We start from the raw sequence: 23,996 nt of genomic DNA on the forward strand, positions 1-23,996 counted from the left end.
GTGTGCAAAATTAATGCAAATGGTATTGGGGGTAGGGTACTGACATGGATAGAAAATTGGTTGGCAGACAAGAAACAAAGAGTAGGGATTAACGGGTCCCTTTCAGAATAGCAGGCGATGACCAGTGGGGTACAGCAAGGCTCGGTGCTGGGACCGCAGCTATTTACAATATACATTAATGATTTAGTTGAAGGGATTAAAAGTAACATTAGCAAATTTGCAGATGACACAAAGCTGGGTGGCAGTGTGAAATGTGAGGAGGATGTTATGAGAATACAGGGTGACTTGGACAGGTTGGGTGAGTGGGCAGATGCAGTTTAATGTGGTTAAATGTGAAGTTATCCACTTTGTCATCGTCATAGTCATACTTTATTGATCCCGAGGGAAACTGGGTTTCATTACAGTTGCACCAACCATGAATAGAGTATAAATATAGCAATATAAAACCATAAAAAATTAAATAATAGTATGTAAATTATGCCAGGAAATAACTCCAGGACCAGCCTGTTGGCTCAGGGTGTCTGACCCTCCAAGGGTGGAGTTGTAAAGTTTGATGGCCACAGGCAGGAATGACTTCCTATGACGCTCAGTGTTGCATCTCGGTGGAATGAGTCTCTGGCTGAATGTACTCCTGTGCCCACCCAGTACATTATGTAGTGCATGGGAGACATTGACCAAGATGGTATGCAACTTGGACAGCATGCTTTTTTCAGACACCACCGTCAGAGAGTCCAGTTCCATCCCCACAACATCACTGGCCTTACGAATGAGTTTGTTGATTCTGTTGGTGTCTGCTACCCTCAGCCTGCTGCCCTAGCACACAACAGCAAACATGTTAGCACTGGCCACCACAAACTCGTAGAACATCCTCAGCATCGTCCGGCAGATGTTAAAGGACCTCAGTCTCCTCAGGAAATAGAGACGGCTCTGACCCTTCTTGTAGACAGCCTCAGTGTTCTTTGACCAGTCCAGTTTATTGTCAATTCGTATCCCCAGGTATTTGTAATCCTCTACCATGTCCACACTGACCCCCTGGATGGAAACAGGGGTAACCGGTGCCTTAGCTCTCCTCAGGTCTACCACCAGCTCCTTAGTCTTTTTCACATTAAGCTGCAGATAATTCTGCTCACACCATGTGACAAAGTTTCCTACCGTAGCCCTGTACTCAGCCTCATCTCCCTTGCTGATGCATCCAACTATGGCAGAGTCATTAGAAAACTTCTGAAGATGACAAGACTCTGTGCAGTAGTTGAAGTCTGAGGTGTAGATGGTGAAGAGAAATGGAGACAAGACAGTCCCCTGTGGAGCCCCAGTGCTGCTGATCACTCTGTCGGACACACAGTGTTGCAAGCACACGTACTGTGATCTGCCAGTCAGGTAATCAAGAATCCATGACACCAGGAAAGCATCCACCTGCATCGCTGTCAGCTTCTCCCCCAGCAGAGCAGGGCAGATGGTGTTGAACACACTGGAGAAGTCAAAAAGCATGACCCTCACAGTGCTCGCTGGCTTGTCCAGGTGAGCGTAGACACAGTTCAGCAGGTAGACGATGGCATCCTCAACTCCTAGTTGGTAGGCGAACTGGAGGGGATCTAAGTGTGGCCTACCATAGGTCAGAGCAGCTCCAGAACAAGTCTCTCCAGGGTCTTCATGATGTGGGAGGTCGATGCCACCGGTCTGTAGTCATTGAGGCCGCTGGGGCGCGGCATCTTCGGCACAGGGATGAGGCAGGATGTCTTCCACAGCACAGGAACCCTCTGGAGACTCAGGCTCAGGTTGAAGACATGGAGAAGTACTCCACATAGCTGAGGGGCACAGGCTTTGAGCACCTTGGTGCTGACACCATCTGGGCCTGCAGACTTGCTTGGGTGGAGACGTTTCAAATGTCTTCTCACCTGTTCAGCTGTGAAGTCCACCGTGGTGGTTTCGTCTGAGGGAGGGGTATAGTAGGGGAGGGGTATTGGTGGCAAGAACAGGAAGGCAGATTATTATCTGAATGGTGTCAAGTTAGGAAAAGGGGAAGTACGATGAGATCTGGGTGTCCTTGTTCATCAGTCACTGAAAGTAAGCACGCAGGTACAGCAAGCAGTCAAGAAAGCTAATGGCATGCTGGCCTTCATAACAAGGGGAACTGAGTACAGGAGCAAAAAGGTCCTTCTGCAGTTGTACAGGGCCCTGGTGAGACCACACCTGAAATATTGTGTACAGTTTTGGTCTCCAAGTTTGAGGAAGGACATTCTAGCTATTGAGGGAGTGCAACGTAGGTTCACAAGGTTAATTCCCGGGATAGCGGGACTGTCATATGTTGAAAGACTGGAGCAACTGGGTTTGTATACACTGGAATTTAGAAGGATGAGAGGGGATCTGATTGAAACATACAAGATTATTAAGGGATTGGACATGCTAGAAGCAGGAAACATGTTCCCGATGTTGGGGGAGTCCAGAACCAGAGGCCACAGTTTAAGAATAAGGGGTAGACAATTTAGAATGGAGTTAAGGAAAAACTTTTTCCACACAGAGGGTTGTGGTTCTGTGGAATGTGCTGCCTTAGACGGCAGTGGAGGTCAATTCTCTGGATTCTTTCAAAAAAAGATTTAGACAAAGCTCTTAAAGATAGTGGAGTGAAGGGATATGGCGAGAAGGCAGGAAAAAGGTACTGATTGTGGATGATCAGCCATGGTCACAGTGAATGGTGGTGCTGGCTCGAAGGGCCGAATAGCCTATCCCTGCACCTATTGTCTATTGAAGCTTAATAGAAGTTGGATAACGCAACAAAACAATGCTCCAAAAGACAAGAGTAAATCAAAAATAGAATAGTTTAAAAAGAATAAAATTCATGTTTTGGAATGGCCAAAGTCAGTGTCCTGACCTTAATCCTATAGAAATCTTGTGGAAGGACCTAAAGCAAGCAGTTCATACAAGGAAGCCCACCAACATCCCAGAGTTGAAGCAGTTTTGTAGGAAGGAATGGCCTAAACCTCCTCCAGGCCAATGTGCAGGACTGATCAACAGTTACCAGAAACATTAGCTTTAAGTTATTGTTGTACAAGGGGGTCACAACAGTTACTGAAAACACAGGTTCACATACTTTTTCCACCAAATGTTTATAATATTGGATCATTTTTCTTAATAAATAAATGAACAAGTATAATGTTTTCTCTCTTATTTATTTAACTGGGTTCTCTTTATCTAGTTTTAGAACTTACATAGAGAACTGATCACATTTTAGGTCATACTTATCCACTATAAATACCCACAAAGTAATCAAGTTTTTTTTATTTGAAAAAGTGGCCTATTACTTGATATATTACTTTCTTTAACAAAATACAAACAATTCTCTGTAACATTTAATTTTTGGGAAAATTAATGTCTGGAAATCAAAAATGTGTTCTTTTCTAAGACAGAGACAAAAATAAACATCTGAAACAACATATATATTAAAAATCTAGAGTGCCTAAACTTTTGACGATACTATATCTCTGACAGTGGCTTGGATTAGTTAACAAAGGAAAATCTACCTACTTCTTCATAATCATATATCGTAAGGAATTCCCAAGAGTGTGGTCCTCATCATGCAATATGAAGGTGACACTCGAGTCATCACAGCCTTCTGCCTGTACCTGAAAGAAATGGAGACTGTGATATCAACAATAAACCCTGAACACACGATGATACTGATTCTTAACTCCCACTACCCATAAGAGAAATAGCAAAAGATTGTTCAGTTGCAAGGTGTCAGCAATGAACTCTAGGTCTCTTCTTGAAAATATTAGTACTGGGGTCTTTCTGTAATCCCAAGGTTATTGTGCTGTTCCAGATTCAGTAAGATCTCAAATCCTGTATCCTTTTGTCCCTTGCAATTTTACCATTGGTTACTAGGATGTCACCTATTTTTCAACATCATCAATTATATCACCATCTAGTTATTCATGCCAGCAACAGATTTTCTGGAGAATTCTCCTTCCAATCAACCGCATAATTTACAGTAGCCAATTAACTTATCAACCAACATGACTTTGGAACGTGGAAAGAAATGGTGCACCTGAGGGAATCTCATGCAGTCACAAGGAGAAAATGTAAACTGCACACAGATGGCACCAGAGGTTGGGATCGAACCAAAGTTGCTAAAGCTGCAAGGCAGTAGCATAAATTGCATTGCCATCATATCATGGAAGAGTATGTGGCTCCACATTAACCACCTCAGAACCCACAAAGCACAAGTGGAAGTAAGCCACACTTGAACTAGAGAGGAGAGAGTAGAGGGGAGAAGGGGAGGATAAAAACAAAGCATGAGAAGTCATGCAAAGAAGAGAAAATCTGCAGGTGCTGTTAATCCAAGCTCACACTCAAACTGCTGGAGGAAATCAGCAGGCCAGGCAGCATCTATGGAAAAGAGTACAGTCGACATTTCGGACTGAGACTTTCATCATGTCACAAAAGGTCTCAGCCCGAAACGTCAACTGTTTACTCTTTTCCATAGATTCTGCCTGACCTGCTGAGTTCCTCCAGCAGTTTGTGTGTGTTGCTATGAAAAGTCACACTTTGCTTCGCTTCTTCCCTTTACCCTACTCTGTATTCAACATTGCACCATCTTACTTTCCCAAAGCAGCAATACCAACATCTACATCACCATTTCCTATCGACATTACCTCTGCTACATTTATTTGAATAAACTTATAGAAGTATACAGTGCACTAACTCCATTTGCCTGCATTATGTCTGTATCCCTCCTGAGCTTTCTTGTACAAGTAGCTGTCCAAATAACTTTTAAAATATGTAATTGCATAAAATATATAACAGTACAGCAGTGCTGACCCTTTGGCCCACAATGTTGTGCTGAGCTATATGAACTTACTCCACTGCCTACAAACCCTTCACTCCTACACAGCCCTTTCTCTTTTTCTCCCGTTGTCCCTTTTTCTTACATCTATGTGCCCACCTGAGTCTTTTAAATGTCCCTATGGTACAGCCACTAACACCACACCTAGCAAAGCATCCCATGAAATAATGGAAATCTAAAATACAACAGAAAGATTCAGCTGGTTAACTCTCATCTAAGCAGATAGAAACAAGAGAAATCGTTGGTCAAAATGAAACATCAGCTGTTTACTTCACTACAAACGTTGCCGTGCCTGTTGAGTACCTCCAATTATCTACGACTGTTTCATAAATATAAACGTGCAGATGAAAGACTGTACCTCTTCCTAGAGATGTTGATTGAAAGATCAAACTTAACTTTTCCTTACCCAAAATAATGGTAAAAACGTGGAATTAATTCCCACGTCAAACAAATGGTAATCCTGTATTAAAGGGAAGAGGTGTCTACGGAAAAGGAATAAAAAGGATTATGAACACCAAGATGGACTAGTAGGGCCAAATGGCCTACATCTGTATTATCGATTTCGACCAGCTATTAGCTCAGATAAAATACTCCCACTACAAGCGTATTATTAAACTACAAATAGCCTACACGCAAGTTTTTTTTCAATTAATGAAATATTATTCTCACCACTTCTAACACGGGCTTTTTCACCCCCTCCACTGTTGCCATGCTTACACTGCTGCTCCGAGCCAGTCTCGAGTCGGCGCACAAGTTTATGTCATGACAGACGATCCGCATGAATGCTGGGAATTGTAGTCTGTTAGCTTGAACTCTGAGAATCTTTTCCACACAATTGATGCTGTGCAACGTTAAGCTCAATTTCTATTGTCCTGAAATTTTTTTTTCCGTGGATAGCTTTCTTGTTCCTATAAATATCCGATTAATGTCGAAAAAAACAGACTCTGAAAATACTGAAAACACTTTAGCAGATCTGGCAGTATTGAGGAAATACAAGCTTCGGGCATTTCTGACAAATCTGAAACCTTCAGTCAAATTCACTTTCCAGTAATGCTGCTCGACTTGCTGAGTATTTCCATCACCCTTGCCCTTGCATCAAAATTCCAGCATTTGTAGCTGTTTTGATTTTCAGAAACAAATACTTCATTGTGCTCAAATATTAACTCTGGGTCTCTCTCTATAGATGCTGCTGAATATCTCGGTTCTTTTCTGAGATATCTTTCATCCGCTGCTTTTATTTTCTTTCTCTTTAATAGTTGTCACCAGGGGGTTTACTCAAACCCCACTTCCCAAGTCCTCTGTACTGCGCCGCTTGGATTGGCTGGACGTCCGCACATGCGCAGTGGCTGGAAGCGGCGCCGGCCGACGGCATTTATGCGGCGAACGCAGCGCACCTGACCGGAAGTGTGTGGAGAGGGAGTTGTTTCAGCATAACAGGGCCTTGGATAGGAGGCGGTTCAGGTAGGGCTTAATTAGTAGGCATTGTCATAACAATTTATGTAAAGCTAATGCTGGGTGTAAGGTTTCTTTCGCTTTTTTAATGGAAAATTCCTATTAGGCTCGTTACCGTTAAGTTTCCAATCTGTGAAGTAATTATTGAAAGTACAGGCTGTCAGGGTGTTAGAGGTGTAATCATTTGGTTAAAGCGTTCTTCTCCCCAAGGAATTGTTTTTATTTTTGGTTCACAAATTATTTGCAAGTTTAATCACTAGCATATATGGTTCAGAAGTGAAACTATTATCTGAACAGGGAATGAATAGGAAGGTCTGCATCAGACGCTGGATTTTGTGTACAAATTGGTCATAATCAAAGACTTCAGTGCTGTGTATAGCGTTACTTTGGACCAGATAGTGCAACTACTTGTTGAGCGAAGTAACATGATACTGGCCATTATTGTGAATATGAGAGTCAAAGCTGGATCTACATTTAATTTGACACTAAGCAAATAGTTTGTTATAGTCTTAAACCTGGGCGAAATGCATGTTCTTTATTTTTTATTGCCTTGTTTTGCACGTCTCCAATTGCCTCTGACTCCATAACCCATACTGGCCTTCTAAGCAAGAAGCTCTGAATCTTGCTCTTTCTATGTTCCTAATCAATGACTTTTACTGTGAGATATCTCATTCTAAAATTCTGTGCCATAACCTTAATTTTTGAACTTCCTGCCTACATCTTTCAGGGAACTAATCTTTACCAAAGTTTTGGTTATGCCTTCCTTGACTAGGCACTTCACTTTCTTAGATCATAAGACCATAATATATAGGAGCAGAATTAGGCTATTTGGCCCGTTGAGCCTGTTCTGCCACTTCATGGCTGATCCCATTTATCTCTCAGCCCCAATCTCCTGCCTTCTCCCTGTATCCCTTCATGCCCTAACCAATCAAGAATTTATCAACCTCTGCCTTAAATACACATAGAGACTTGGTCTCCTTAGCTTCCTGTGGCAAAGAATTCCACAGATTCACAGCTCTGGCTAAAGAAATACTTCCTCATCTCTGTTCTAAAAGAACACCCTTCTTTGCTGAGGCTTTGGCCTCTGGTCTTCAACTCTCCCACCATAGGAAACATCTTCTCCACCTCCACACTATCACCATTTGATAGGGTTCAACGAGGTCACCCCTCATTCTTCTGAATTCTAGTAAATACAGGCAAAGAGCCATCGAGTCCTCTTCATATGACAAGTCATTCAATCCTGGAAACACTTTTATGAACCCCCTTTGAACCCGCTCTAGTTTCATCACATCCTTTCTTAGATAAGGTGCCCCAACCTGCTCACAATACTCTAAGACCTCACTTGTGCTTAATAAAGATTCATCATTACATCCTTGCATTTATATTCTAGTCCTCTTGAAATGAATGCTAGCAATACATCTGCCTTCCTCACCACAAACTCAACCTGCAAATTAACCTTTAGGGCATCCTGCACAAGGACTCCCAAGTCCGTTTGCACCTCAGTTTTTTGTATTTTCTCTCCATTTAGAGTATAGTCAACCCTTTCATTCCTTCTACCAAAGTGCATGACCATATACTTCCTGACACTGTATTCCATCTGCCATTTCTTTGCCCATTCTTCTAATCTAAGTCCTTCTGTAGCCCCTTTACCTCCTTAAAGCTACTTGCCCCTCCACCTATCTTCATATCATCTGCAAATCTTGCAACAAAGGCATCATTCTATCATCAAATCATTGACATATAATGTGAAAAGAAATGGTCCCAACACTACTGCTCACTGGCAACCAGCCAGGAAAGGTTCCCTTTATTCCCACAGTTTGCCTTCTGCCAATCGGTCACTGCTTTATCTATGCTAGAATCTTTCCTGTAACACCATGGGCACGTAGCTTGCTAAGCAGCCTCACGTGTGGCACCTTGTCAAAGACCTTCTGAACATCCAAGTTCACAATATCAATTGATTCTCCTTTGTCTATCCTGGTTTTTTCTTCAAAGACTTCCAACAGATTTGTCAGGCAATTTCCCTTGAGGAAACCATGCTGACGATGGCCTATTTTATCATGTGCCTCTAAGTATCCTGAGACCTCATCCTTAATAATCAACTCCAACATCTTCCCAACCACTGAGGTCAGACTAATTGGCCTGTAGTTTCCTTTCTTCTGCCTCTCTCCCTTCTTGAATGGAGTGACATTTGCAATTTTCCTGTCTTCTAGCATCATTCCAGAAGCTAGTGATTCTTGAAAGATCATTACTAATGCCTCCATGACCTCTTTCAGAACTCTGGAGTGTGCACCATATGGTCCAGGTAACTTGTCTACCTTCAGACCTTTCAATTTCCCAAGAGCCTTCTCTCTAGTTATGGTAACATCACACATCATGACCCCTGACACCTGGAACTTTTGCCAAACTGCCGATGTTTTCCACAGTGAAGACTGTTGCAACAGGCATCCAGTTCATCTGCCATTTCGTTGTCCCCCATTACTACCTCTCCAGCATCTTTTTCCAGCAGTCTGATATCCACTTTGTATTGGTTGAAACTTTTGGTATCATCTTTAATATTATTGGCTAGTTTATTTTTGTATTCCATCTTCACCTTAACAACATTTTAGTTGCCTTCAGTTGGTATTTAAAAGTTTTCCATTAATATTTGCTCTATTATATGCCCTCTCTTTAGCTTTTAAGTTTGCTTTGACTTCTCTTGTTTGTCACGGTTATGTCATCTTTCCTTTAGAATACTTATTTTTGGGGTGTATATATCCTGTGCTTTCTGAATTGCTTCCAGAAATTCCAGCCATTGCTGCTCTGCCATCATCCCTGCCAGAGTTCTTTTCCAATCTTTCTGGCCAGCTCCTGTCTCATGCCTCTTAATTCCCTTTACTCCACTGTAATACTGATACATCTGACTTTAGCTTCTCTGTCTCCTTCAGGGTGAATTCAATCATAGCCCCCAAGGGTTCTTTTACCTTCAGTTCGCTAATCAATTCTGGTTCATTACACAACACCCAATCCAGAATAGTTGATCCCCTAGCGGGCTCAACCATGAGCTGCTCTTAAAAAGTCATCTCATAGACATTCTAGAAATTCTCCCTCCTGTAATCAGCACCAACCTGATTTTTTTTCCCAATCTACCTGCATATTGAAGTCCCAATGTCTATTGTAACATTCCCCTTTTGGCATACATTTTCTGTCTCCCGTTGTAATTTGTAGGCCAAGTCTTTACTACAGTAAGATCCTGCATTTGCTTAGCTCTATCCACAATGATTCAACACCTTCCGAGCCAATGTTATCACTTTCTAAGGATTTGATTGCATTCTTTAACCAACAGAGCAACATCCCTTCTGCCTTTCTGCCTATCCTTTCGATCCCATGTGTATCCTCCCAGCTACAATCTTTCAGCCATGATTCAGTGATGCCTACAACATGCCTGCCAATGTGTAACTGTGCTGCAAGTTCATCTATCTTATTCCATATAATGTGTGCATTCAAATATAACACCTTCAGTCCTGCACTCACCCTTTTCAATTTTGTCCACCTTCTATGTTGCAACTCATCCTGCTGACTACAATGTTGCCCAATCAGCAGCCTCTCTTCACTACACATTGTCTCTGTTTGTAAACCAACTGTTCGTAAATTTCAGCACTATAATCCACCTATTCTATGAAACTTCTTGCTTTGAAATATAGGCAGCTCAGAACACTAGTTGTACCATACTCAACCCTGTGAGTCCTAACTTTGAGGTTTTACCATGATCTGCCTCCGCTAACTGTTCTGGCACTCTGGTTCCCATCCCTCTGCAACTTTAAACCCCACCATGCAGCATTAACAAACCTTTCCCACTAGGGTATTAGTCCCCCTCCAGTTCAGGTGCAAACTGTCCCTTCTGTACAGGTCCCACCTTCCCTGCAGGAGTTCAATGATTTAAAAATCTTAAGCCCTTCCTCTAACACCAACATCGTAGCCACTTCAGAAGGAGTAGCGGACTGCACGACCCAATTTACATCAGTGGTGCGCAAGTGGAACAGGTCAAAAGCTTTAAGTTCCTCGGGGTCAATATCACAAATGACCTGACTTGGTCCAACCAAGCAGAGTTCACTGCCAAGAAGGCCCACCAGCGCCTTTAGCTCCTGAGAAAACTAAAGAAATTTGGCCTGTCCCCTAAAGCCCTCACTAATTTTTATAGATGCACCGTAGAAAGCATTCTTCTAGGGTGCATCACAACCTGGTATGGAAGCTGTCCTGTCCAAGACCGGAAGAAGCTGCAGAAGATTGTGAACATGGCACAGCACATCACACAAACCAATCTTCCGTCCGTGGACTCACTTTACACCGCACACTGTCGGACTAGTGCTCCCAGGATAATCAAGGACATGACCCACCCAGCCAACACACTTTTCATCCCTCTTCCCTCCGGGAGAAGGTTCAGGAGCTTGAAGACTGGTACGGCCAGATTCGGGAACAGCTTCTTTCCAATTGTGATAAGACTACTGAACGGATCCTGACCCGGATCTGGGTCGTACCCTCCAAATATCCGGACCTGCCTCTCGGTTTTTTTGCACTACCTTACTTCCCATTTTTCTATTTTCTATTTATGATTTATAATTTAAATTTTCAATATTTACTAATTTTAACTATTTTTAATATTTGTAATCCAGGGAGTGTGAAGCACAGAATCAAATATCGCTGTGATAATTGTACGTTCTAGTATCAATTGTTTGGCAACAATAAAGTATGAAGTATTAAACTGTATAATTTTCCTCACCAGCATGTGTTTCAGGTAGCAATCCTGAGTGCTCGGTGGTGGGTGCAGATGCTTTTTGCTGGTGGGGGGGGGTGGTCATCATTTTGCTGCTGCTTATGCGTGGGTAGGGGGAGCTGGGGAGGTCTTTAGGGTTCTAACATTTAACTGTCATTCATTCTTTGGGGCACTCCTGTTTTTGTGGATGTTTACAAAGAAAAAGAATTTCACGATGTATGTTCTGTACATTTTTCTAACATTAAACGTACCTATTGAAACTCCCGATGCAGAACCTCGTTACTCATCCTACCCACATCATTGGTACCTACGTGGACCAGAACTTCTAGCTGTTCACTCTTCTAATTAAGAATGCTGAAGAATTTTTATATTTTGATTTTTTTGAATCACTTTCTGATTTGATTTCTATAAGAACTCCAGTGATGAGATTCTAGCAGACTACTCATGAGTGTAGATGAAGAATCAGTATTAAATACAATTTTTTTATTTTTATATGCTGGTTTTGAAATTTCTCCATCCAATATCTTTGTTCTATTGCTCACCTGAGTGGGTATGTACTATTTACATTTCTAAAAATGTAAATGCTGATCTGAGTTAAGAGTGTGATTGTAGGTGGATTTGATCTTTGTCGTGCAAGGATTAGTTATTTGCTATATAATTTTTGTCTTGTGTTTTGCAGCACCTTCTAAGAGGAGCTATGGCTATCTTGTTTGCGGTGGTTGCAAGAGGCACTACAATACTTGCAAAAAATGCCTTGTGTGGAGGAAATTTTTTGGAAGTAACTGAGCAGATTCTGTCAAAAATCCCATCAGAAAATAATAAATTGACCTACTCCCATGGAAAGTAAGTGTCAACATTTTGCTCTGAGGAGACTGCTTGCGCTAGAACCATCAGTCGAGAGAGTGATAAAATATGCAATCTTTTCACTTCTGAATCGTGTATGTATATACTGGAAATTTGCTTCTTTGTGAACATTATTTTACATAAGCCACAGTTCCTTTCAAGTCACTACTTATTTCTGGGATTAATTTCTTCAATCCTGTCTTGACTAAGATTGCCTTAGTTTTATATCCTCATGCTCATTCAGGGGTAATGACATGATTTATGACCATTAAGTTAAATATATATATTTATTTCTTAGGCAGCAATTGTAGAAAGAGAAATAGTTAATGTTTCAGGTTCAAGACCCTTTAACAGCATGAAATGTTAAGTCTCTGCCACTTCCTACTTGATCTGCTGTTTCTAGCATTGTTTCTTTTAAAAAAAAGCACTTGCTCGTGCAGGAAGTCATTTTTCTTCTTTCCAACATGCTTTACTTGTGAAGGTGGGGGTTATAGAAACATAGAAACATAGAAAATAGGTGCAGGAGTAGGCCATTCGGCCCTTCGAGCCTGCACCGCCATTTATTATGATCATGGCTGATCATCCAACTCAGAACCCCGCCCCAGCCTTCCCTCCATACCCCCTGACCCCTGTAGCCACAAGGGCCATATCTAACTCCCTCTTAAACATAGCCAATGAACTGGCCTCAACAGTTTGCTGTGGCAGAGAATTCCACAGATTCACCACTCGCTGTGTGAAGAAGTTTTTCCTAATCTCGGTCCTAAAAGGCTTCCCCTCTATCCTCAAACTGTGACCCCTCGTTCTGGACTTCCCCAACATCGGGAACAATCTTCCTGCATCTAGCCTGTCCAATCCCTTTAGGATCTTATACGATTCAATCAGATCCCCCCTCAATCTTCTAAATTCCAACGAGTACAAGCCCAGTTCATCCAGTCTTTCTTCATATGAAAGTCCTGCCATCCCAGGAATCAATCTAGTGAACCTTCTTTGTACTCCCTCTATGGCAAAGATGTCTTTCCTCAGATTAGGGGACCAAAACTGCACACAATACTCCAGGTGTGGTCTCACCAAGGCCTTGTACAACTGCAGTAGTACCTCCCTGCTCCTGTACTCGAATCCTCTCGCTATAAATGCCAGCATACCATTCGCCTTTTTCACCGCCTACTGTACCTGCATGCCCACTTTCAATGACTGGTGTATAATGACACCCAGGTCTCGTTGCACCTCCCCTTTTCCTAATCGGCCACCATTCAGAAAATAATCTGTTTTCCTATTTTTGCCACCAAAGTGGATAACTTCACATTTATCCACATTAAATTGCATCTGCCATGAGTTTGCCCACTCACCCAACCTATCCAAGTCACCCTGCATCCTCTTGGCATCCTCCTCACTGCTAACACTGCCGCCAAGCTTCGTGTCATCCGCAAACTTGGAGATGCTGCATTTAATTCCCTCATCCAAGTCATTAATATATATTGTAAACAACTGGGGTCCCAGCACTGAGCCTTGCGGTACCCCACTAGTCACCGCCTGCCATTCTGAAAAGGTCCCGTTTATTCCCACTCTTTGCTTCCTGTCTGCTAACCAATTCTCCACCCACACCAATACCTTACCCCCAATACCGTGTGCTTTAAGTTTGCACACTAATCTCCTATGTGGGACCTTGTCAAAAGCCTTTTAAAAATCCAAATATACCACATCCACTGGTTCTCCCCTATCCACTCTACTAGTTACATCCTCAAAAAATTCTATGAGATTCATCAGACATGATTTTCCTTTCACAAATCCATGCTGACTTTGTCCGATCATTTCTCCGCTTTCCAAATGTGCTGTTATCACATCCTTGATAACTGATTCCAGCAGTTTCCCCACCACCGACGTTAGGCTAACCGGTCTATAATTCCCCGGTTTCTCTCTCCCTCCTTTTTTAAAAATTGGGGTTACATTAGCCACCCTCCAATCCTCAGGAACTAGTCCAGAATCTAACGAGTTTTGAAAAATTATCACTAATGCATCCACTATTTCTTGGGCTACTTCCTTAAGCACTCTAGGATGCAGACCATCTGGCCCTGGAGATTTATCTGCCTTCAATCCCTTCAATTTACCTAACACCACTTCCCTACTAACATGTATTTCACTCAGTTCCTCCATCTCACTGGACCCTCTGTCCCTTACTATTTCTGGAAGATTATTTATGTCCTCCTTAGTGAAGACAGAACCAAAGTAATTATTCAATTGGTCTGCCATGTCCTTGCTCCCCATAATCAATTCACCTGTTTCTGTCTGCAGGGGACCTACATTTGTCTTTACCAGTCTTTTCCTTTTTACATATCTATAAAAGCTTTTACAGTCCGTTTTTATGTTCTCTGCCAGTTTTCTCTCATAATCTTTTTTCCCCTTCCTAATTAAGACCTTTGTCTTCCTCTGCTGAACTCTGAATTCCTCCCGGTCCTCAGGTGAGCCACTTTCTCTGGCTAATTTGTATGCTACTTCTTTGGAATTGATACTATCCCTAATTTCTCTTGTCAGCCACGGGTACACTACCTTCCTTGATTTATTCTTTTGCCAAACTGGGATGAACAATTGTTGTAAACAACAGGAATTCTGCAGATGCTGGAAATTCAAGCAACACACATCAAAGTTGCTGGTGAATGCAGCAGGCCAGGCAGCATCTATAGGAAGAGGCGCAGTCGACGTTTCAGGCCGAGACCCTTCGTCAGGATTGTTGTAGTTCATCCATGCAACCTTTAAATGCTTGCCATTGCATATCCACCATCAATCCTTTAAGTGTCATTTGCCAGTCTATCTTAGCTAATTCACGTCTCATACCTTCAAAGTTCCCCTTCTTTAAGTTCAGAACCTTTGTTTCTGAATTAACTATGAGTGCTTTCCCATTTTAGTCAGCTAGTAGCTGAGGCCATGATAACATACCAGGTCAAGTTCTGAAAAGCTCTGCAGCCCAGCTAACTGAAGTACTGACAGGTATTCAACATCTCTGTGGAACAGTTCATTATCCCCTCAGTTTTCAAGGCAGCAACCATCATTCTGGTGCTAAAGAAGACGCCAGCAACCTGCTTAAATGACTATCATCCTCTAGAATTAACAACAACAAGGAAATGCTCTGAGTGACTGGTTATGGAGCACATTAAAGCCTTTCTCCTGGCTACATGGGACCCTTTCCACTTTGCTTATCACTAGAATCGAATCACTGATATGCCATTGCCTCTGTTCTTCACTCTGTCTGTCCTACTTGAAATATGCCAGCCTGTTTATAGACTTTAGTTTGGCATTTAACACAGTCATGCGTCAGAAACTGTTGGGAAACTGTCCTTGCTGGGTGTCAACACTTCCCTCTGTAACTGAATCATGGACTTCTTAGCAGTCAGGCCACAGTCAGTCTGTGTCAGCAGCAATGTCTCTGGTCCCATTACAATGAGCACTGGCGCTCCATGGGGCTGTGCTCAGCCCACTGCTTTTCACAGTGCTAATGCATGACTGTTGCAGGATTCAGCTCAAGCTGTGTCGTCAAGTTTGTGGATGACACAACAGTATTTGGCCTCATCAACAACGATGATGAGTCAGAGTACAGAGGAAGTGGAGTGGCTGGTGTGAGAACAGCAACCCAAGTCTGAACATGGAGAAGACCAAAGAAATGATTGTGGACTTTACAATAGTGCAGATGAACCATCCCCTTTGCGCATGATTTCTCCATTGAGAGTTCAGTGCATTAAGTTCCTGGGAGTTCACATCACGGGTTATCTCACCTCTCTGAATTGAAGGCACAGCAGCGCCTCCACTTCCTGAGGAGACTGAGGCAAGCGAGGCTTCTTCCCTCTTCTCCTCGCACTCCCCCACCCCAAGTCTTTACTGAACTTTACAGGGGCACTATTGGTGCATCCTGGCGAGCTGCAGCTCCATCTGCAATGGGAGCAGTAGAGCATAGGACCGGAAGTCCCTACAAAGGACTATGAGAACAGCCAAGAAGATCGTAGGGTTCTTTCTACCATCCACTGGGGACATTATCAGGGACGCTGCATATGCAGGCCCCTTGGTATTGTCAAGGATCCCACCCATCAATTTAGCATCTTTTTTGACATTCTGCCATCAGGCAGGAGACTCAAGTGCATAAAGACAAGAATGGTCAGGATGCAGAACAATTTCTTCTCTCAGGCCATTAGGCTTCTGAATTCCCTGCTGCATTGCATTTGAAATGTCACTGTATAATTTGTACTGTACTCTACTATATTTATGCACTTTGTTTATGTATAATTAATTTAAAATTTAACTTTCTTTCCTAAGGTTATGTGTGCTTTACACCCTAGTCTGGAAAAACATTGTCTCATTTGACAGTACATGCGTACATAATTAAACGACAATAAACTTGACTTGGTTTGAGATTCAGTTATAAAGCTGAAATTTGTGTTCTGCAGCATTAGTGTTATTCAATGAAATACCATACTTCATCTAAATCTTATGAATGAGCTAAAATCAGAAGTATGTTGTTTATGAAAGGAAGGAACAAGGGTTAAAAAGCCAGATAATTATTAGAGATGAGCACAGCCAGACAGTGAAGAGGCATAGGCATGTATTTTTCATGTTCCTTTTTCTACTTCGGCTTATCTGTGTCTTTTGCCATGTTTCTACTGAAAATGCTGCATTTATGCAATGAATCCAAGTTAATTTTTAATGAGCACCAGGAAAGAGAAACTTTTTCATCTGAACTCATCCAAATGCTTGATATCGCCATTTAAACTTTTTTTACACAGTCTGTTGTGGAAGGAGTATTAACTATTTTGGGACAGACTCTAAGGGAAAATGATAAAATTTGGTTGTTTGTAAAATGTCTAACCAGAATGGTTGGAATAACAACTAGCAGTTCGGGCGATTTGTGATAGTGTGTAATAAAAACAGAATACTAGAAATGCTCAGCAGGTCAGGCAGCATCTGCTGAGCTGAATCTCTGCTGAAATATTTGATGTTTTTCACCTCATGCTGGTCAACCTGGATAGTTTGACTAATTTTCTATTTATTTTTAGGCTTCCAGCATTTTTAGTCTTTTGTATTGCTGAGAGCCTGTGTTATTTGATTCACCAGAACATTGCTTTTGTAGTTGGTCCACTTCTAATATTGTAATCTCTTAATGGAGTCCCTGCCCATGTTTGGTCTATCACTAGAACCATTGTAATTTGCACATGGAAATTTAAGTACATGCAGTTCTTTGCTTATCTATTGTATCACCTGCTCATATTTTTTTCCAATTTCTATCTTCATTGATTTCAATTGAATGTCAAAACTTTATTTGAATTTGCTGTTTAGTGCTATATGAATTTGCTTCTGCTCGTTAACTCTGCTTCCAAACAAGTGCTGGTGTGCCGCAGTGATTTTGAATTTTTGAAATCAAATTGTATTTTGAATGTTTCACTGCTTAATGTTACTGAGCTATTTGAACATGTTTTCCATTATGTCTCCTGCTTTCGTGGGGTGGGCAGGGCAGAACAGAATGTAATGGAGGAGTGGTGCTTATTCTTCCCTCTCCCAACCTCCTTCCACCATCAAATATTTCTTTTAAGTTGTTTCTCTGCAAGTATTTCACACTCCCTTCTCTGCCATCAAAGTCCCAAGCCCTCAATCTCATTTCTGACTGCATCGGCAATATCCATATGCACATTCCTTATTTTCTGCATAACACTGCAACTCTTGCTTTATCGGCAAAGTATTTTGGGGCAATTTACAATGTTTAGAGCAACCACAATGTTCTACAGTTAGTGATCTGTTACATAAATGTTGTATTTCTATTATTTCCCTCGGCTATCACACTGCAAGTCGTTAATTACAACATGTTAGTATCATTGCTAAATTTTTGTAACCTGCTTAATTAGCCATTTTTGCATGCCAACAGTTTTCTTCTCTTCCACAGTTATCTATTTCATTATATTTGCCAAGATAGAATAATATACCTGTGTATCACAGATGATGTAAGTATAATTTTTAAAGAAGTCTCCTTTTAGGGGGAATTTGTGATTGGTTAAATGTGTTATGTGTGAAATATATTACAGGCAATGCATGTGGGATACATGTGTTCACTTCTGGTGAAACCATTAGTTGGTTGTGTAGTTATTTTGGCTGTTACAAAACTGTATTTTTATCTTTATATTACTGTTAAATACTGGGCATTTTTTTTAATATCCTGGCCAACTTTCGTTAATATTGAAGGAAATGTTCTTCCTTTATTTGGTGTTGCAAAAGGATTGATGTTGCTTCATCACGGGACAGCTGTAGAGTCCTTTTTAAATGTTTTTGTTTTCAATGCTTAGTTTCATTCAAGATGTTGAAACTATTCTCTTTGTTTTAAGGATTTTGAACGATCAAGAGCATTTACCTTTCTAAATGAAATAAAGAAACGATTTCAGACCACATATGGTTCAAGGGCACAAACTGCATTGCCTTATGCAATGAACAGTGAATTTTCCAGTGTTTTGGCTGCACAAATGGTGAGTGTATGTCCACCTTCTGTAATCTTTCAGAAACTAGTAAAGGACAATTGTATTTCAATTGAGAAATAGTCTGATTGGGGAAAAAAGCTGAATACTCAGTATATTTAAAACATGGATGTGGTTTATCATCTAGTATCTAACTGTCATTTATTCCATTCTATCCATTCTTGTCACTGTCTAAATAATCCCTCTGGATCGACGATGACTTGTTTTTGCCCCAGTTCTGTGGGATCTCAGATTGCTGATGAGACCAATGTGGGAGTTGCAAAATCTACCATATGTTGAGCTCAAGGTTCTCAAGGCAAGCAGGCAAGTAGTTAGGAAGGTGGTGCACTCCTTCCAGTTGCATAGACGTACTGCTTCCAAAAAAAAGCTTGAGGTTCTTCATGCCATCTTCTCTTGGGCATTGAGGGGGCCGGGTGACATGCTTGTTGGATAGGCTTTGGTTATTCTAGCAGTCATAAGTACTTGTCCTGGATAATTTTACTGAGGTAATGGGAGTGGAGGCAGGCCGTGATGATCTCCAAAGTGGCTACAGAAATGGTGGATTCTCTTGATACCGTCTTTCAAAATACAGTGTTCTGGAATGTTTTCATGCAGATTGGAGGATAGCAAATCTTCCCCCACCAAGGAAGAAAAATGGTCATTTGTTAGTGTAACATCCATGGTAGAAAGATTGTTGAAATCTATAATAAGCAATATGATATTAATACACAGAAAATAATACAAGTTGGCATTGTGAATGTGGATTTATAAAAGGGAAATGTTTGTCTAATTAATTGGAATTCATTGGGGACAGATCTACCAGAACAAAATGAGGGGGATTCAGTGAGTGTGGTAAATTTGGACTTTCAGGAGGCTTTCAATAAAATCTGACACGGCTAAATATAGTTAGAGCACCTGGAATTTTGGGTGTTGTATTAGCTTGGACTGATTTGGTTAACTGGAAGAATAACTGCATCTCACTTGAAATGGAAGCTATAAATGTTGAGGTATCAGAGGTTAGTGCTTGGATCCTGTTAGCAATCTATGGCAACAATTTGGATGAGGAGGTCAAATTTCTAAATTTGCTGATGGTATAGAACCATATGTGGGAGACTTCCGGTAGCGCTCATGGAGTGAAGTCGCGTTCTTGACTCGCTCCATTACCTCTGAGTTTTTTTTCTCTATGGTCAGCTATACTTTAATTAACCATTAAGGCATCAACTCTTACAATACTTTGAATTAAACTGAATTCTCCGACAACTGGATGGAACTTAGATCTGCTATGTCTAAGAACGAGAAAGACGGCAAGGATGGTAAACCTCCGGTTAAACCGAAAGCTACGGATCTCCCTCCGACTGAATCACTGGTGACTTTGAAAGCGATAGCGGAGTTAATTCAGAGGGAAATTTCAACCTCTGTTAGGGAGATGATTCGTACGGAAATTGCAGGCCCTGTTAAAGACCTGATTCATACGGAAATCTCAACTAATTTCCAGAAAATTGCCGGTTTAATTGATAAGATGCAAACATGTATTGCGGAACATCAGTCGGCTATATCTGATCTTCAAAAATTCGCGCAACAAAGTGAGCTTAAGATGGGGAAAATCGAAGAAACAATTAATGTAATGAAGAAGAAACTTGACTTTTTGACTTTTAAAAACTCTGACTTGGAATCTAGAATGCGACGGCAGAATTTACGAATGATTGGCGTGAGGGAAGCCGCTGAAGGTAACAACCCCATGAAATATTTCTCCCAACTTTTAAAAGATGCATTCCCTACTGTATTTCCTGACCAACCACCGCTACTGGATCGTGTTCACAGAATCCCATCATACTCGTCTAGGTCAGATAGACCTAGGCATGTTATTTTACGTTTTCATTACTTTCAAGACAAGGAGAAACTGTTTCGATTCGCTCGATCTAAAGGTTTCATTGATTTTTCGGATCTTAAGTTCCGATTCGTGGAAGATTTCAGTAAACAAATCTGGGACCAACGGGTCCGTTACAGATCCGTGATGTCGGAATTCTATAAGAGGGATTTAAGACCAGCGCTGCTGTACCCTGCACGTCTAAGGATTCGCATGTCAGATGGAGCCCTTCGTTTTTTTGATTCTCCATCGGATGCCCAGAGTTATCTGGATCAACTTTCATCTCCAACATCTTAATTGCTTTCTTTTTAATTTTCTCCATCGATCGGAGGCTGTGAATTGGTTGGTTTTAACTTTTCTGTGCCCTATTTGGGCAGAAAAGTTTACTTTCGATTTCTTAATATGGCTACTAAACTTTCTTTTTAACTGCGTCATTTCTTTCTTTTCCCAGGGGATTCTGGGTGGTTACTTCCCTTTTGTCATCTTACGTATTTCCTGTGCGGCCTTAAATTTTGTAGTTTTTGTTTAAATTTTATTCTGTTTTGCTTTTTATAATCACTTTATGTTAATAATCCTATTTTTTTTGTTGCTGTGTCTATTCATGAGTTTGAGGTATATTGTGGTTTTTTTTAATATATATTTTCCGGCTTTTGTTCTGTTCTGTGTGTATTCTAATTGAGCTAACTTTTTTTTACTTATTTTTTTTACTGTTTTACAATTAGCTGATCCTTTTCATATTTATACCTTTTTTTTAGGGAGCGTATACCGGAAGTCATGGGGGTAGTTTTAGCGCTTGCTTCTTTCTGGCGGGTCTGCTTTAGATTTTGCCTTGGGGTCTTGGGCTGGGGGGTGGCGGGTGGGGCTTCACGTTTTAGTTTGTTTTTCTTTGGGCTATATACATTATTGAAGTACTGGTTGCGTCCTTTTCCCCGGTATCTTTTGTATGTTCTGTTCCCTCTCCGGGTTTGTGGGTCGCGCCTATTGTCAATCCTCCCTGTTGTGGGTTGACTTTAGGATTTATGGAGTCTATTATTAATTTTGTCTCCTGGAATACTAATGGTCTTAATCATCCTATTAAAAGAAAAAAAGTTTTTAAAGTGTTCCGGAGACTTAAAGCACAAATTTTATTTTTACAAGAGACCCATGTACGGAGGGGGGACAGACTACGTTTTTTCAAATTCTGGAAGGGACAACAATTTCATTCGAACTCCAATGCTAAGATTCGAGGCGTCTCTATTTTTATAGATTCCTCAGTTACTTTTATACAACAGGATATTATCTCTGATCCGAATGGTAGATTTTTATTGGTTAGTGGTTTACTATTTAATAAAAAAGTAGTTTTGGTCAATGTTTATGCTCCTAATATGGATTGTCCGGAATTTTATAAATCATTGTTTGATCAGTTTCCGAATTTGAACGAGTTTTCATTGATTTGGGGCGGAGATCTTAATACCTGTTTATCTCCAGCTTTGGACCGTTCAGCTCCTTTACGGACTTTACCTAATAAATCTGCAAATTTGATTAATTTTTTCCTTTCTGATTCTGGGTCGACGGATATTTGGCGTTTTCTGCATCCTCAGGAAAAAGATTTTTCCTTTTTTTCACATGTTCATCATTCCTATTCAAGAATTGATTATTTTTTTATTGATTCTCGTCTCATTCCTTCAGTGATTAAATGTGATTATGACTCTATAACCATTTCGGATCATGCTCCACTTAAGCTTTCTATTAAAATTATGGCCAATATACCAAACAATAGACAATGGCGTTTTAATTCGCTGTTGCTTCAGGACTCGGACTTTGTTAATTTTATGAATGAACAGATTGAGCTTTTTTTTATAATTAACCATACAGAAGATATTTCGGTTAACACTCTTTGGGACACTTTTAAAGCCTATATTCGGGGTCAGATTATTTCGTATTCCGTTGCTTTGAGGAAGAAACAGAAGCAGGAGGAGATGGCAATTGTGGACAAGATTAAAGAAATTGATAAGAAATATGTTATGGCTCCTTCTGAGGAGCTATACAAACAAAGAACTGAACTTCAAATGGAACACAGTTTACTACTCTCGTCCTCGATTGTAAACCAATTAAAGAAAACAAGAAGTGATTTTTATGTTCACAGTGATAAAATTGGCAAGCTGCTGGCTAATCAATTGAAATCTAATTATGTTAAATCTCAAATCAATCAGATTTATAACCAAAATGATCGATTGATATTGGATCATGTGGGGATTAATCATACCTTTTGTGATTTTTATTCTTCTTTATATCAATCAGAGTCTCCTCGAGATTCTAAATATATGAATGATTTTCTAGATAAGTTAGACTTTCCTCAGATTTCACAGGATATGTCTTTATTAGATACTTCCATTACAATGGATGAGATTAAGAATGTTATTTTTTCTATGAATCTGGGGAAAGCTCCTGGCCCTGATGGGTTTACCGTTGAATTTTATAAATGTTTTGCTTCTTTATTGATTCCCTGGCTCTATAAGGTTTTTGAGGCTTCTTTGAAACTTGGTAAACTTCCGGAATCTTTTAATAGAGCATCAATTTCTTTAATACTAAAGAAGGATAAAGATCCTGCTCAATGTGCATCTTATAGACCAATATCTTTATTAAATGTTGATTCTAAAGTCTTTTCTAAGTTATTAGCAAATAGACTAGAAAAAGTACTTCCTTCTATTATTTCGGAAGACCAAACGGGTTTTATTAAAGGTCGTTACTCTTTTTATAATATTCGTACATTGTTAAATATCGTTTATACTCCCTCACAAAATGTTCCTGAGTGTGTTATTTCTTTAGATGCCGAGAAAGCTTTTGATAGAGTAGAATGGCCTTATTTATTTAAGGTGCTTGAAATGTTTAATTTTAGCCTGAAATTTATATCCTGGATTAAACTGTTATATCACTCCCCTGTAGCCTCGGTTCGTACTAACTCTTTAAACTCACCTTTTTTTCCTCTCTTTCGTGGTACTCGACAAGGCTGTCCTCTTAGTCCCCTATTATTTGATATTGCATTAGAACCTCTTGCAATTGCTATTCGAGAATCTTCAAATATTACTGGGATAACTCGGGGATTAAAGTCCCATAAATTATCACTCTATGCTGATGATTTACTTTTATATATTTCTAATCCTGAGAGATCTATTCCTGCTGTTTTAGAGTTATTAGCACAATTTGGTCTTTTCTCAGGTTATAAATTAAATCTTAGTAAGAGTGAACTTTTTCCGATTAATAAACATCTTCCCTTATATTATAAATTTCCATTTAAATTGATTAATAATTACCTTTCATATCTTGGGATTAAAATTACTTGTAAACATAAAGATTTATTTAAGACTAACTTTTTACCATTAATAGACCATATTACTCAACTTTCATCTAAATGGTTTCCTTTATATTTAACTTTGATTGGTCATATTAATGCAGTTAAGATGTTTTTTTTGCCAAAATTTTTATATGTGTTTCAGGCATTACCAATTTTCGTTCCTAAATCTTTTTTTGATAAAGTCGACTCTAAAATTTCTTCATTTATTTGGCAGAATAAGAATCCGAGACTGGGTAAAATACATTTACAGAAAGCTAAGAGAGATGGAGGTTTAGCATTACCTAACTTTAGATTTTATTATTGGGCTATTAATATTCGACATATGAAATTTTGGTTACTTGACCGGGATATACTATCTATTCCTAAATGGGTAGCATTGGAATTACAATCTGTTCAGGGTTATACACTTGGTTCTATTTTAGGTTCATCTC

At 40.3% G+C, this 23,996-nt stretch overlaps 2 protein-coding genes across 4 annotated transcripts in view; one reads left to right on the forward strand and one right to left on the reverse strand.

The window, feature by feature from the left end:
- The window catches only part of polr1d (RNA polymerase I and III subunit D), a 43,277-nt gene extending 37,123 nt beyond the window's left edge, over positions 1 to 6,154 (reverse strand). For 2 of the 3 annotated variants that reach the window (XR_010019523.1, XM_063060695.1), the window contains exons 1-2: positions 5,510 to 6,151; positions 3,523 to 3,620 (exon numbers count right to left, since the gene is read on the reverse strand). Coding sequence is in view for 2 of the 3 variants with exons in the window: in XM_063060695.1 (XP_062916765.1) it covers positions 3,523 to 3,620; positions 5,510 to 5,620 (209 nt within the window). In the remaining variant the exon portion in view is untranslated. Of the gene's footprint in view, positions 1 to 3,522; positions 3,621 to 5,509 lie in introns of all 3 variants that reach the window. The other variant, XM_063060697.1, reaches the window with a different exon arrangement.
- A 39-nt stretch (positions 6,155 to 6,193) lies between these two features.
- Positions 6,194 to 23,996, forward strand: part of sybl1 (synaptobrevin-like 1) — a 28,471-nt gene continuing 10,668 nt past the window's right edge. Inside the window, exons 1-4 of the mRNA XM_063061377.1 lie at positions 6,194 to 6,301; positions 11,722 to 11,885; positions 17,803 to 17,860; positions 18,239 to 18,376. Coding sequence (XP_062917447.1) covers positions 11,740 to 11,885; positions 17,803 to 17,860; positions 18,239 to 18,376 — 342 coding nt within the window. The 5' untranslated portion in view covers positions 6,194 to 6,301; positions 11,722 to 11,739. The remainder of the gene's footprint in view (positions 6,302 to 11,721; positions 11,886 to 17,802; positions 17,861 to 18,238; positions 18,377 to 23,996) is intronic.

Source organism: Mobula hypostoma, chromosome 10 (genome assembly GCF_963921235.1).
Source record: "Mobula hypostoma chromosome 10, sMobHyp1.1, whole genome shotgun sequence".
NCBI lineage: Eukaryota > Metazoa > Chordata > Chondrichthyes > Myliobatiformes > Myliobatidae > Mobula > Mobula hypostoma.